The 13,913-nt window shown below is 43.7% G+C and overlaps 1 protein-coding gene and 1 long non-coding RNA gene across 3 annotated transcripts in view; one reads left to right on the top strand and one right to left on the bottom strand.

The window, feature by feature from the left end:
* The window catches only part of LOC104909900 (uncharacterized), a 19,484-nt gene extending 16,406 nt beyond the window's left edge, over window positions 1-3,078 (bottom strand). The window contains exons 1-3 of the long non-coding RNA XR_014881499.1: window positions 2,943-3,078; window positions 2,488-2,575; window positions 399-497 (exon numbers count right to left, since the gene is read on the bottom strand). This is a non-coding gene — a long non-coding RNA (uncharacterized LOC104909900). The remainder of the gene's footprint in view (window positions 1-398; window positions 498-2,487; window positions 2,576-2,942) is intronic.
* PRSS35 (serine protease 35) lies at window positions 2,936-13,913 on the top strand. Of its 2 annotated transcripts, none has more exons than XM_085217715.1 (2): window positions 2,936-3,074; window positions 8,014-13,913. In XM_085217715.1, exon 2 carries the CDS (start codon window positions 8,029-8,031, stop codon window positions 9,268-9,270), a length of 1,242 nt encoding a protein of 413 aa, XP_085073841.1. In that variant the 5' UTR covers window positions 2,936-3,074; window positions 8,014-8,028; the 3' UTR covers window positions 9,271-13,913. The 2 variants fall into 2 exon arrangements, with proteins under 2 accessions (XP_085073841.1, XP_085073842.1); XM_085217716.1 differs by lacking the exon at window positions 2,936-3,074 and adding an exon at window positions 3,531-3,672.

Below are 13,913 nucleotides of genomic sequence, written 5' to 3'. Positions count from 1 at the left end.
AGCAGATTGAGACAGCAGGATAGAGTGGGGTGATACAACATGAGCAAACTGGTGCCATTACCCTGAGTTCACTTAATGAAACAAACCTCTGTTAGCCTAATTTTCTGAAAAACAAGAAATATAGTACTAAGTAACCAATTTTTGTAGAGGTGACAGTTTAGCAGTAACAACCTGTTGTACCCTGCACTATTCTGCATGTTCATAAATGATCTGGAAACGGGATGAGTGGTTGAGCCACACCTCAGTCTGGTGAGGCTTCCAAATTATACAGGTTAATAAAGACAAAGCAAAGAACTGCAGGAAGGTTTGTGAAGGGGAATGACCGTGCAATAGAATGGTGGATGGAGTTCCATTTAGACAAATGTGAAGTGGTTCACATGGGGAAAAAAGGTCCTTACTTTACAAATGAATATGCAGGTCATCTGGTCAGTGCTTATTGGGAGAGTGCTGGAATTTTGAAAGCAGTTCCACGGGAACATCAGCGTAGTGCTTGACATCTGTCAAAAAAAAACAAAACAAAACACAAAATTAGGAGATGCTGGAAAATCAGCACAGGACAGGACAGAGAACACCTTTGTGCTTCCACTGAAGTCCTGCTTTGCCTGCATCTTGAGGTAAAGAATCATAGAAATATTGGTTGAGAGGGACCTCTGCAGGTCACCCGGACCAGGCTGCCACTTGACAGAGGACTACTGCCAGCACTGGATCAAGGCTTTGGCTCTGTCTAGCTGAAGGCTGAAAACCACAAAGGGCAGTGACTTCACAACCACTCTGCGCACCTTGTGCCAATGCTGCATGACTCTGGGCTGCCCAGAGGTGTGGCTGACGCTCCATCCCTGGGGACTTCAAAGGCAAGACTGGATTAAGCCCTGGGCTACCTGATCTATCTGTGCATGTCCCTGTTTGTTGCAAGGGAGTTGGACTAAATGACCTTTAAAAGTCCCCTCCAACTCTAAGGATTCTATGATCCCATGACCCTTTTGGTGATTTGGTTCTGATGTCCAAGCTGAACCTCCTAGAGTGCAGCTGTTAATACAGCACAGCTTCCCAATGCACGTGGCTGTTGCTCCTCATTTTGTACTTGCCACTGCCAAGAAGTGTTTGCCCCCATCATCCTTCAGATGATATTCTAGTCCATGTGCATCAGCAGTAGAATAGAAAAAAAATGAGTTATTTTCACATAAAACACAGCTAACTTAGCTAGAACTCTTCAAGGTGAGAGAGTGACTACAGGGTCTCTATGATGGGAGACCTGTACATTTAGATGTGGCATATGAAGGGTGTCTCTAAGTGAATGTAAGCAAGCTAGCAGTAGCGAGGTTGACAATACACAGAGACAGGTTTGGCATACGGTTTTGCTGACCTGCGGAACTAGCCACCACAGCCAGTTGTGGACACTAAAAGTCTATATAGGTTTAAGGGAAGATAAAGGTTAAGTGCATAGAAATGATATATTCCTCAGAGAATTACTGAGACTGAAATATTGGTGGTAGGAAAGTTCTCAAGTGTAATACTACATGATCTTGCCGTGCACTAATACTTTTTCATAGGCTTTTGGTTTAAAAATCTTTGGACTGAATGTGTTCTTCATGTTCAAGAAATTGCTAGCAAAATGTAACTGCCTCATAATGCGGATTTCTATCTCTCCTTGTCTAGTAAAATGGAATTTGTTCAGCTCATTTTCTCAGGTGCATAAATAATTACCATTATACTTTGGTTTGAAGTTGTACATGCAAACAGCAACACAAGCAAAACTGTGAGAAAATGAACATCACGAAGAATGGCCAATAGTTTATTTCCATCCTATTCATATAATAGATACACTAAATTTCAAAACTGAAGTCTTTGAAAGGAAAGATATTCTTACCCTTGAGACATGAAATAGCACTCTGGAGATCTCAATTTGATCTCTAGCAATGCCACACATTTCCTGCTGGTTTTGGCAAACCAAGCAGGCCATCATCTAGCGGGAGCTGTTTTCAGCAGATGAGCTCATTGAAATGACTCAAGTCAAGCACTTGCAAAAGTCCTCAATAAATGAGTTTCTTCATGTGGCACATCAACATAGCACCAGAATGCTTCAGGAGTACTTCTAGGCCAGAGGGCTGTGGACACCAGCTGGGTCTCCTGATCCCTTCAGAAGTTCCACACTGCCCCCACACTGGGACAGCACCTATGGAGCAGAAAACCCCAGCCCAAGGTCTCAAACAGAGTGGTGAGGGAAGGGTCATCAAAGCTCTGGCGCTCCAATTCCACACAAGGCTACAACCAGCAAGGCTCTGGGAGCTCTCTGCTCCAGGGCAGGGGAAGACAGAAAGAGAGGTTTGAAAGAGAGGGATCTGGGTCTGTTCAGCCTGAGGAAAAGAAGACTGAGAAGTCCCATATGGAAGAACTTCGCTACAGTAAGGGTGATGGAGCACTGGAACAGGTTGCCCAGAGAGGTTGTCTCCTTCCATGGAGATACTCAAGACACGTCTGGATACCAACCTGTGTGAATACCTGGGTATTTGATTAGCAGAGAGGTTGGACTCGATCATCTCCTGAGGTCCCTTCCAACCCCTGCGACTCTGTGATTCTGAGAAGCAAGAAAAGGAGGGGAACGTTTCTCCCCGGCCTCCGACGCCCTGAGGAGCGCGGCCCGAGCACAGAGAGACGCCCCAAGGGAGGACACCCTCCCGGCTCGGGGCCCCGTCGCCCCCCCCTTCCCGTCTCCGCCTTCCCCTACTCTCCCAGCAGCCGCTCCCGGCCCAGCTCTGCGCGGGTCACCCCGGCTCCCCGCGGCGATGCACTCCCCGCCCCGCAGGCAGAGTCCGTCCCTTCATCCCATCCCATATCCCATCCCATCCGAGGGGCTCTGCCTCGGCTCCCCTCGGCCCTCCCCCTCCCTCCTCCCTTGCTCCTTTTTTTTTTTTTCTTTCCCTTTTTTCCATCCCCTCCCCCACCTGGGAAGACCCGGCGGCTCCCCCCCGCCCCGTGCTCAGTAGCGGCGGGTGCTCGGCGGCGGCGGCGGAGCGGGGATACCGGCGCGGCGTGGATGTGGCCGCTGCCCCCCGGCCGGGGCTCGGCGCTGCCAGGTACGCGCAGGGACGGGCGCGGGAGGCTCCGCAGCCAGGGCAGGGCAGCCCGCAGGTGGCCTCGGGCCCGCTGTGAAGCGAGGCGGAGGGGTCTGTGCCTCGGGTTCTGCATAACCCTGCCGTCTTGGTGGGTTTCTTTTTGATAGGACCAAAAAGTGACGCGGATCTCTGATCCCCTTTTTAAGCGCAAGCGGATCCGCAGGCAACGGAGGGGGGCACGTTCATTCCTTTACGCTTTCAAGGGTTTTGTCTCCGCGCAGCTCCGGAGTCTCTCTACGTTTCAAAACAACCTTCCTTGAGTTCTGATTCATCCCCGCGGTGTTTGTGCTACCATTCCTGCCCTCCTTTTGGAATTGACACTAATTTTATCCAGATTCGTCACTGCTAGAAACGGGTTTATCTCGGAATCGCGGAAAGCTGTGCCAAGTATTTAGCTTGAGGGCTGGGAGAGAGGGAGCTCCTTCGGGTCGGGCGCAGAAAGCAGAGAGCCCCGTGGTCACACCCGAACGTGGGACAGAGGGTGGCCGAAGGGTTTAGAGCCTTCTTCCTACTCCTCCAGGAAAGCACCACACTTCTGCGCGCTTAGTGCATCGGAACGGTGAGCAGAAGGGGAGCGGGCAATGAAAAGCAAAGACACGAACGCAGTCGCCGTCCTTCCCCGGCTCCCCTCCCGCTGCGGATGCCCCCCGAACCCCGGCAGCCATAGAGTGGCTGCGGATCCCCTCCCGACCCCCTCCCCAAGTCCCGGCGAGGAGGAGAGCGGAGCTGCCGGCTGCGAGCCCGGCTGCGACAGCTTCCCAGCGAGAGTTGAGCCGGCTGGGCTGAGGCTGCGAAGCGCTCGTCCTCCTCCGCTCGTCCTCGAGCGGAGCCGTGCCGAGCTCAGCCCCTCTGATGCGATCCGGGCCGTGCCGAGTTGTGCCCGTTGGCTCCGAGCTGTGCCGCTATCCGGGCGCGCCACCCAGCGGTCCGCCTGCCCTCCCGGGAGACAGAAAATCCGGGCCCGAACCGAAACCCGTTCCTTCATTGCCTTTTTTTTCTTTTTTTCTTTTTTTTTTCTTTTTTTTTCTCCCTTCTTTTTCCCTTTTTTTTTTTTTCCCTTTCCCCCCCCTTTTTTTTGGATGTGATTTCGTAAGTCCACATGAGCTTTCCAATATTCTTGCCAACTTCATTCTTTTTATTGCCACTGAAGCAGCTTAAATCTTGTAAAAAAACCAAACAGGGTTCACTGTGTGGTTGTTGTGTGGGTTGTTTGTTTGTTTTTCCATAAGTCAGAGTAGAGGATGAAATCAGTGTGGTGCTGGCTCTATAGAGCAAGAACCTCCATAGAAGTGGAGAGGGCAGCGGTGGGCAGGGTTAGGGTGATGCTTCCTTCCAGGGATTTCCAAAATCTGCTTTCTCTTTTCCTGTGTCAAAGGAGAACTGTCAATTCCAAGACCATTTCGAGAGTAAGGCCAAAAGCACTTAAAGAGCTGGTTAGTGCTGCAGCTTCTTCTATTTTATGGTCTGAAATCTGCATGTAGATTTAGGCATGTGCTGACTTTCCTACAATACAATGGCTCAGGCTGCTCAGGCTGCTCTAAACAGACCATAATATAGCACTGTGAGGCAGCTGGGCACAACTTTTCTGGTGCCTGCGCTATACTAAAAGGCAAATTCTGTTTCTGGTAGCCTAAAGAGAAGCATTTTGGAATACAATCTGCTGGAGTAAGATAGGTTGTGCTGACAAAATGGTTAAAGATGTTCCCTCATGCCAGCAGCCTGTACTGGGCCATAACAACTGCCCACTTTGCTTGTGCTTGATGCTGGCTTCGCTTAAGAAGTAGAGTTCAGTTTAGTAAACAGAGCCCAAGTATTTGGCTGTAAATGACAATGATGAGAATTTTCATCAAGCTCCTTGGCTTGGACTTCATCCAGTTCTACTGAAGTGTAGTTGTCCAGTCGGTTCATCACAAACAAGTGGTTCATTATAATTGATGGAAATCTTGGCTTCCAAGACTCTTTGTAAGTAGTGAGCGCTTGAGTATAGTGTTTCAAACAGGAGGCTCTGATGCATCTATTCAGGGTTGCATGGTTTGTTTTTTTTTTTTTTCCTTCTTTTTAAAGAGTGGCTGAAGAGAGGCAGAGCACTCCACCCATTTGCTTGCAGAATGCCTCCATGCAAACCAAAGTTCCTTATAGGTCCAGCTGGGAAGGCCTCCACCATCTCAGTGAGAGGCAACTCAAGACAGGCACCTTTCCATATGAACTAGCAGTTAGTGAATTAACTTTACGTAGTGCTCACAAAATTCAACTACCCAGATCCTGGAGAAGGGCTGAGGAAGGGAAGAGCATTTTAGGGTAAGAGCCAAAAAAAGTCTCTTCTGAAGCCTGATGGAAGAAATTAATTTCTTAAAACCTTGTTTCTCTTCAAAAGCTATATTAGGACACAATAAACTAAAAGCAGCTTTTCCACGTTAGTAAAATGTGATTTATCATCAAATCATGATAGTCTGTGGTTGGCTTAAGATGAGGAAAAGGGGATGACTTTGTCATACAACATGTAGTTAAGCAGTAGAACGCCCTGATACAGAGCTCTGTAGGTATAAATTTTGTGGGGTTCAAGGAAAGACTGGGCAACTTTATGGAAGAGAAATCCATGAAGTAAACTAGAGTTTTACTCACACTGCAGAAACTGCCTCTGGTTTAGAGTTCATGAGGTGCAAATGGCTATAAGCTAAGAGAGTGTGAGAGAGGAGGTACATATTTGGCTTTAAAGTAATGCTGTATGTAAATATTAATGTTTAAATACGTGCATTTCTGCTATACCAATGACCTACAGTGAGATGGCCAAGTGGTATCTCCCTGCACAATCTTGCTACTGGAATGACTCTTCTGGGCTTTCAAAATTTTCAAATATTTTTCAGTATGACTACATACACCCCAGAGCTTAGGCCTGTGAATCACTCTAATCTCCAGATGTCTTGGAAGAGTCCATACATCTCCGAAACCTTAGTTAGTTGCTTTAAAGCCAGGGTAAGCATATATATGGTATTGTAAAATGTGTTTTAAGTATATCCAGGTAAATAAACCCCAGCTCCAAGTCAGTATTCCACGCAGGCTGAGGTGAAAAGCATTAAAAATTATGCTAACGCTGCGCTCTGAATTTGGCGTCAGAATCAGCAAGCAGTGTTTGAGCCATAGTGTTTAGTCAGATAAAAAGTGATAGCTGTTGCCTCTCACAGCCAAGTGCTGTGTCAATATGGTGTAGATGCCTAAAATGTTAGGAGTTGTTGATCCGTTGAATTGCTCTTAAAGTGAGACTAACACTTCCCTTCCCCCCCCTTCTTCACCCCCCCACGTCACACACATGCTCCTTTCTTTTTCATGCTATATATTTAGCTAGCCTGTAACCAGGTTATTTCACTGTACGGTTTTACTTGTGTTATTCTAAACAAAGCTCAGGAAAATGAAAGCGGTTGTCTTTGTCCTGATTTACGCTGCCATTATAATGTAAACCAGAAAGCTTAACCACATACATACCCTTGAATTGCTTGGCTTTTAAAGTTTAATCATAGGTTCTTTCTTCATACACCACTGAGGTTTCCCTGTAATTGAAATGAAGGATATGAGAATGGAGTGCAGTTCCCAATGGTACTGGTCAGTATTTGGTTAATGCCATTGACATCACTGCTGCCAAGAAAGGAAAATGGTCTTTTCAGTAATGTTTTGAGCTCAGAATCAAGAGTTCTGGGTTCATTTTCTGGCTCTGCCACAGACTTCTAACAATTTTACATTCTTTCTGCATGTTTCCCAACTACTGACACTTTCTTGTCTTTTGGAATTGTAGTGTTAGCTCTTTGTGTGGTGTATCACCCCAGCTAGGTGGGGTTTTCCACATGTGACCATAAGACATAGACTGCACAATTTCTCCAGCCTTTGTGGGATCCTGCAGGAAAAAGGCATGTCATGAGTCAGCCAACTTGTCCCTCCTACTTGGCTGGGCATTCCTTTGTGTATATAAACAGGAGTCTCCTGTAGGCCAACCGTCAATGTCTTCTCCCACCTTTCTGCCTTTCCAACCATGGATTTTGAAATTCTATGACTGAGATGCCTATGCAAGGGAAACGAAGGAGGTTTTGGTGGCCCCAGCATGCAGGACACACCACTCAGGAGATGCAGGACACCCCTGCTTCTCAGAGCGGCAGTAATAGAAAGTGTCTAAAATGGCACTGTCTGCCTTCTGTAGATGCCAAAATTGTTCCTTTTTTCACTTTCAGAAAACATGAACTTTGGGAAAGAGGTCATTCTAAGTAGGTTCATTGGGAAAACAATTAGAAAAATGCTATTTTCCATAGCATGCAATTTCATAGATCTTAGCTGGATGAGTAGGGCAGAACCATTTTTGGCATTTACATCAAAGACTGTAATTGGTCTGGTTTCCTAAGGGATTTAATCTCATGGGTACAGTCTGTCTATTTATCTCTGTCTGCATGCCAACTTCTGGATGACTTTTAAATATGTCGATAATATTCAACCATGTTCTGCTTATCAGCAGTAGCTTATAATCAGTATAACCAGTAGAGAAGCAGAATCTTAAAAGATAATTCCATTCCTACAGTATAGATAAAACCAGGCTGCTGGCAGAGTGGAATGACTGAGACTACTACTGCTGCTGAGGGAAAAGTAAGTAAAACTCAGCTCTGTCCACCATTAGCTAGCTCTGTCCATTAGGTAGCTCAACATCGATGCTGGCTGACTGGTAGCACCCATCTCATTAGAGACTGTTGGGAACATCAGAGGCAGTGCAGGGAATATTTGCAGACACTTCTATTTTGAGCAGAATGTTAAATTCTGTTCCACTGATGTCAGTCCTAATATTGCATGGTTTTGCTTTTTTAGATGCTAAGATATTTGTGTGTATTTCAACAGTGTGTTTTCAAACTTCTCTGTTTTGTTTCAGAAAAAAACAGACAAGATGGATCATGCGTTACTGCTGTTCATATTTTTCATGCCTGCAGTGGGTCTTGCTAATGGAACAGGAACTGAACAAGATTTTACCTGGCATTTAAAGAAGGTTCCCCAGATTGTGAGTGAAAGAACTTTCTCCCTTGACAGCCCTAAATTTGAAGCAAAACCCAACTTGGAGCTGAACAGCGTATGTGGAATTGAATGTCAAAGGAAATTGCCAGTACCCAGCTTGTCTGACTTGAAGGACTTCTTATCCTATGAGACTATCTTTGAAAATGGCACGCGGACCCTGACTGAAGTGAATGTTCTTGGGCTGACACTTGATCCAGCTGGAAACACAACTGCACATAAGTCTTTGAGAAAGAAGAGGCAGATATATGGAACAGACAGTAGGTTCAGCATCTATGACAAGCGGTTTATGACCAACTTTCCTTTCAACACAGCTGTGAAGATCTCCACTGGCTGCAGTGGCATTCTCATTTCCCCAAAGCATGTGCTCACAGCTGCCCACTGTCTGCATGATGGAAAGGACTATGTTAAGGGCAGCAAAAGGCTGAGAGTGGGTCTGATGAGGACGAAGTCCAGAGGTGATGGCAGGAAACGTAAAGGTGCTAAGAGAAGCAGGAGAGAAGCCCTTGAGGCCCAAGAGGATTCTGAAGTTGCCACAGGACAAAGGCGACGGTCCAGAGGCGGTGGGAGAAAGCAGAGGAGATCCGGGAGGAAGCAGGCGAGCTCAGATGGCATGCCCTCCTTCCAGTGGACCAGAGTGAAGAGTACTCACATCCCAAAAGGCTGGTTTAAGGGTTTCTCAGGAGATATTGCCCTAGATTACGATTATGCTGTTCTTGAGCTCAAGCGACCCCACAAAAGGAAATACATGGAGCTGGGAATCAGCCCTACCATCAAAATGATGCCTGGCAGTATGATCCACTTCTCAGGCTTTGACAATGACCGATCTGGGCAGCTTGTCTACAGATTTTGTAGCATTTCTGATGAGTCCAATGATCTTTTTTATCAGTACTGTGATGCTGAGCCTGGCTCCACTGGGTCTGGTGTTTATCTTCGTCTGAAGGAGCCAAACAAAAGGAAGTGGAAACGCAAGATCATTGCTGTATTTTCGGGCCACCAGTGGGTGGATGTCAATGGGGAACAGCAGGATTACAATGTAGCGGTAAGAATTACTCCTCTCAAATATGCCCAGATTTGCTTCTGGATACACGGCAATGATGAGAATTGCGCACAAGGCTGAAGAGAGTTGACGCTAACTTGCCAAGCACCCATAATATCATAGAGTGAAAATCTGCTGCCAGCGGCTACCGAGAGAACATCATTCCGCATCAGGATGCCTTCGAACAAATAGTGTTATGGTGACTTGAGTGACTCTGGATGGTTGGGAGATGGGTGTCAAACAAAATGTTTTCAGTTGCAATCAACTCCAGGTCTGCACTTGAAATCCCAAGGTATATTTATATTTGTAATTGTGATAAATTCTAATCATTCACATCAGAAAAAAATGGCAACACTTGTTTGTCATTTTTTCCCCCCACGGAAAGGATTAGAACTTCTCAAACTGGTATTATTTAACACCATACATTTTTCCAATGGATTTGCTTTTCTCAGGGTTCTGTTTCAATTCTTCAAATGCAAGTTGCACATACATCCCTTTACTGTATGCGCAGAATGTATGTGTACTGCATGAGACCAAGACTTTTTTTGGCATTTTCTAAAGACCACAGCTCCATGTTGAGAAACAGCAATCTAATTCAAGCTTGTTATTTTGGAAAGCTCTGGTTGCTGGAGGAACGCTCCCATGGAAATCCCACATTTCTTTAGTTGATGACCAGACCTAAAAGACAAATTTTGCTTCATTGCTCAGTAAAAACAACAAAGAGAAATTAATGAGCAGAAGTTTCCATGTTTGGAAGAAGAAGAAACATTAGAACGTAATGTAATGCCTTTGAATATTCTTTGAGAAGCTAGACAAGTCTTAAACATATGGATTTATTTTCTAGTTAGTGTTTGAAAAGCTGTAGCTTTAGTTTCTTTTCAAACATTTAGCTTTCCCATAAGGCAAAGCGGTGGCTGTTGGACAATCGTTTAGAGCTTCACCTCAAAGCCACAGGTGATGGCTTTATATTGGGTGCTAACCATTTTTGCAGACGTTTAAAATTACTTTATAAGAATTCAGCTTCATAGGTAGAATGCTCTGGGTATTAGGCTGGGAGTTGGAAAGCAGTATTTCCTTGCCTTTAGTTTTACGAAGTGGGTAGTTTTAATCATGTCATATTGAGACTCCACCTCAACTTGAGTTTTAGGGTTAAATTAAGAAAAAACCTCCCAACTAAATTATACCACTTTCTGAATGGTGGACAAACTACCCTGTGCTTTATGAGAGATATCATGCTATGTAGCAGCAGTAGTTATCAAATCATGTGGTTCAATGTGTTTGCTGAACCACCCAGTTAATGAAAACACAAAGTGAGCTTGACTTCTACATGCTTTTATACATGAATCGCCTTTATAAAAATTGGTTGCTGTTGATTGCCATGCAAGCCTTAATCTTGTTGGTTTTTTTTGTTTGTTTTTTTTTTTTTCGTTTTGTTTTGTGTGTGTGTGTCAAGATTTTGGAGTGCACAGAGTTGTTATGATGATATGTTAATCTAATAACATAAAAGGATACTGTGTACTTCAGATCACATCCATTGAGTTTAACTACATTCATAATTATTCAACACTGCAATCTTTCATTTTTAAATAAGTTTATAGTGACCAAAATTCTTTTTCTTCCTATGCAGAAGAAAAATTATAACAAGATTTTCAAATATTATTCATTTGTTGGTATATTTGAAATATGCTTTTAACATTTTTCAGTGAAATATGATCCTTTTTAATAACTGACTTTTTCTGTAAATGATTGGAAACATAAAACCTGACACTTTGAATGCGCAGGCGATTTTGTCATATTATTGACAAAGCATAAAAATTTAACACTTGTTTCCATACCTTAACTATTACAACATTCCACTAATTGGAAATATATCACTTTAATGGAAAATATTTCTTTCAACTTCTGCCATTTCAGGCAACATTAAACTTGTTTTTTTTAAGACTTGTGTGATTGTTTGCAAAAAACAAACAAAAAAACCCTAATAATAATTGTTAAAGTTTAGAAATCTATGTCTAATTAATTTTAAAGTTAATTATGTTTGTCGTTGTTAACATCTGAATTAAGATATATGGTTTCACTGACTAATTTTAAATCCCCTCAGTCCAGTATTTAATGTTCTTGCTCTATGCAGCTGGCCTATAATATTCTACCATAAGGTGGTTCTGCAGTCTTTTTCCTAAGTGCCTTTTTCCGTAGTTATGGTAAGAATTGAGATACCTCATTGTTGATCAATAGAAGTCAGCACGGTTCCGTGGACTTTGATACAACTCCAACCTCACAGAATGGCCTGGGTTGAAAAGGACCTTAAAGATCATCTAGTTTCACTCTCCCTGCTGTGGGCAGGGCTGCCAACCACTGGACCGGGCTGCCCAGAGCCACATCCAGCCTGGCCTTGAATGCCTTCGGGGGTTCATTCTTGATTTGAGTCCAAAACTGATCACAGTAAGGTAACATAGTACATTCCTTGTTTTCTAAAGTATTCTCTAGATCTGCTCATTAGGAAAAGAAATTTCCTAAGGCATTATTTCTTCATTAGTTTGGGAACTGAAGACAAGGTAAGAATGAAAAATATTACCAGTTTTCAGATGGTCTTCTAACAATCATCTGCTCTTGATGTCTCAACCACAATTTGTATCCAGGCTTCTGTATCTGATTGACTGTGCACAGACATGCAAATATATGGGTTTGGAAAGCATGTGCTGTTTTGTCAGGCCAAGCAGACATGAATGGACAAAATGTTAACGCCAGACAATATTTAGATCTGCCACTTACCCTAATAAAGAAGGAAATATTTTGTGTAGGCATTGTCACTGCCTCCCGAATAGTTCATAAATCAAGTATTTATGCACTGGCCAATGCACTGCACACAGCTACAGTCACCCACCACTACAAGTGGCACAAGGACTTCTGAGCTTCAGATATCCTTCAGATAGCATTAGTTGGCATTTTGTTATCTATGAAGAAATGCAGGAGAGGGTGTTCCTAGTGAGCAGTGTAGTGCACAGGAGTCAGGCTGGCTTCCCAGAACAATGTTTGGGACAACTTTTCTTCTGGGAAAAATCTTTTCCCAAAGAATTTTTCCCTCTTTGCAGTACTGGAGTAGGCATCATTTATTTTCCTCAGTATTGATGCTTTTTCATAAGAGCTGATATTTAGCTGTGTTCTTGGCTTTAGGAAAAAACAAACAAACGAACAAAAAGAAACCCATAAATTCAAATAATTTCCTTTTCTTCTAAAGGGCTACTGGCAGTCTGTGAAGTTAACAAACAAGCTTTCCCCAGGCCAACGGCACATCTCATGTTCAAACCATTAACACACCCAGATGAGGTTCTGCAAGGTAATTGTGCACGTGGTTAGTCTGGGGCTCTGAGAAGTGCATGGAAGTCAAGGGGGTTATCTATGATGTGAAAAATTGAGTTTGTATTATCTTACAAAAGGAAAACACAAACTTATTTCTGCTGTATGAGGAATAGAGTGTCTGATGCTTTAAAAATTGCTTAAAGAAACCCCTGGAGTCAGTTTATAACTTACCATCCAAGTTCTGCAGATTTATGAGTCTGCATGAAGTATGAATCAGCCCAGAATATGGTTGCAGTAAGAAACTAATTCATGTGGGAGAGAGAGGCATGTGGGGCATTCCTCCCAGTCTGCTGATAAGGGACCAGCTTGCAGCAGGCAGCAATGGCTACAGAAAAAGGGAGCAAAACAAGTTGATATTTCAAGAAGGAGGTGGTGTGCTGTGCAAGGAATAAAGAAAGTGTGGAGAGTAACAGATGAAATGGTTGTGAGGTAACAGTGGGACCCACTGGAAGCAGGAGCAGGCAGCTGGGAAAGGCATAGCAGTATAGATTAAGATGTAAAAATCATAAGTCACATAGAAGACTCCTTCCACTACCGAGCCTGAAGCTCTTCTTCCCAGCCTCAAGCCCTAAGGAAAGGGCTGGGAGGACTGAAGCTCTGACAGGGACCACAAGCAGGCAGCAGCTGCCAACCCACATCTATAGACCTTGCCCAAAGTCACAGTAAGTCGGAGTCCTTGGGAAGCAACAGACTCAAAGCCCAAAGGGTCAGAACCTCCCAGCCACAGCGTGTTACCAACAGAGTGGGAATACTTTTCCCTGGGAAGTTGTCCAAATCTGACGTTCTGGTGGGATTTCTGCAAAGGCTGTTCCCTCTTGGAAAAAGAAAACCCAAACTTCAACTGTTGATCCCATTCTTGTTGCATATACTTACAAAGTCTAGCCAATAATTTTTTACAAATACCTTTAGTTTGTTTGGTATCTTTGTAGAAATTTAATCAACTGATTCTAATTGTAAAGCACAGCATATTGCAGATACTTCCATTAATAAATTACTGGACTTGAGAATAAAATGAAAAAATAAAAAATATTATTAGATTGAATGCTTAAATTTGCACAGTATTCTCAAAGGAGTTGACAGCAGGTTTGAGTCCCTGGTTTTCATTTTTCTTGTACCAACATTTGTTCCAAGTATGATATAGTATTTAGGTTAAAAACCCCAAGAGGTGGCTTGTATGATTCCTTAATATTCTTAACTTTATAAAGTGTGGCAGCAAACTAATTGTTTTTATACAATTCTTAGATGCACAAAATGATGGCTCACTTGGGGAAACTAATGCAAACCTTTGGTATATTAAGATGTTATTCAATGCACATACTCCATCAATAAATATTTTCTATTGTTTTTCTTTTCCTCTTTCACGA

The sequence above is a fragment of the Meleagris gallopavo genome, chromosome 2 (genome assembly GCF_905368555.1).
Source record: "Meleagris gallopavo chromosome 2, MGAL_WU_HG_1.1, whole genome shotgun sequence".
NCBI classification, from domain to species: Eukaryota; Metazoa; Chordata; class Aves; order Galliformes; family Phasianidae; genus Meleagris; species Meleagris gallopavo.
This window is presented reverse-complemented; position numbering and strand designations above follow the sequence as displayed.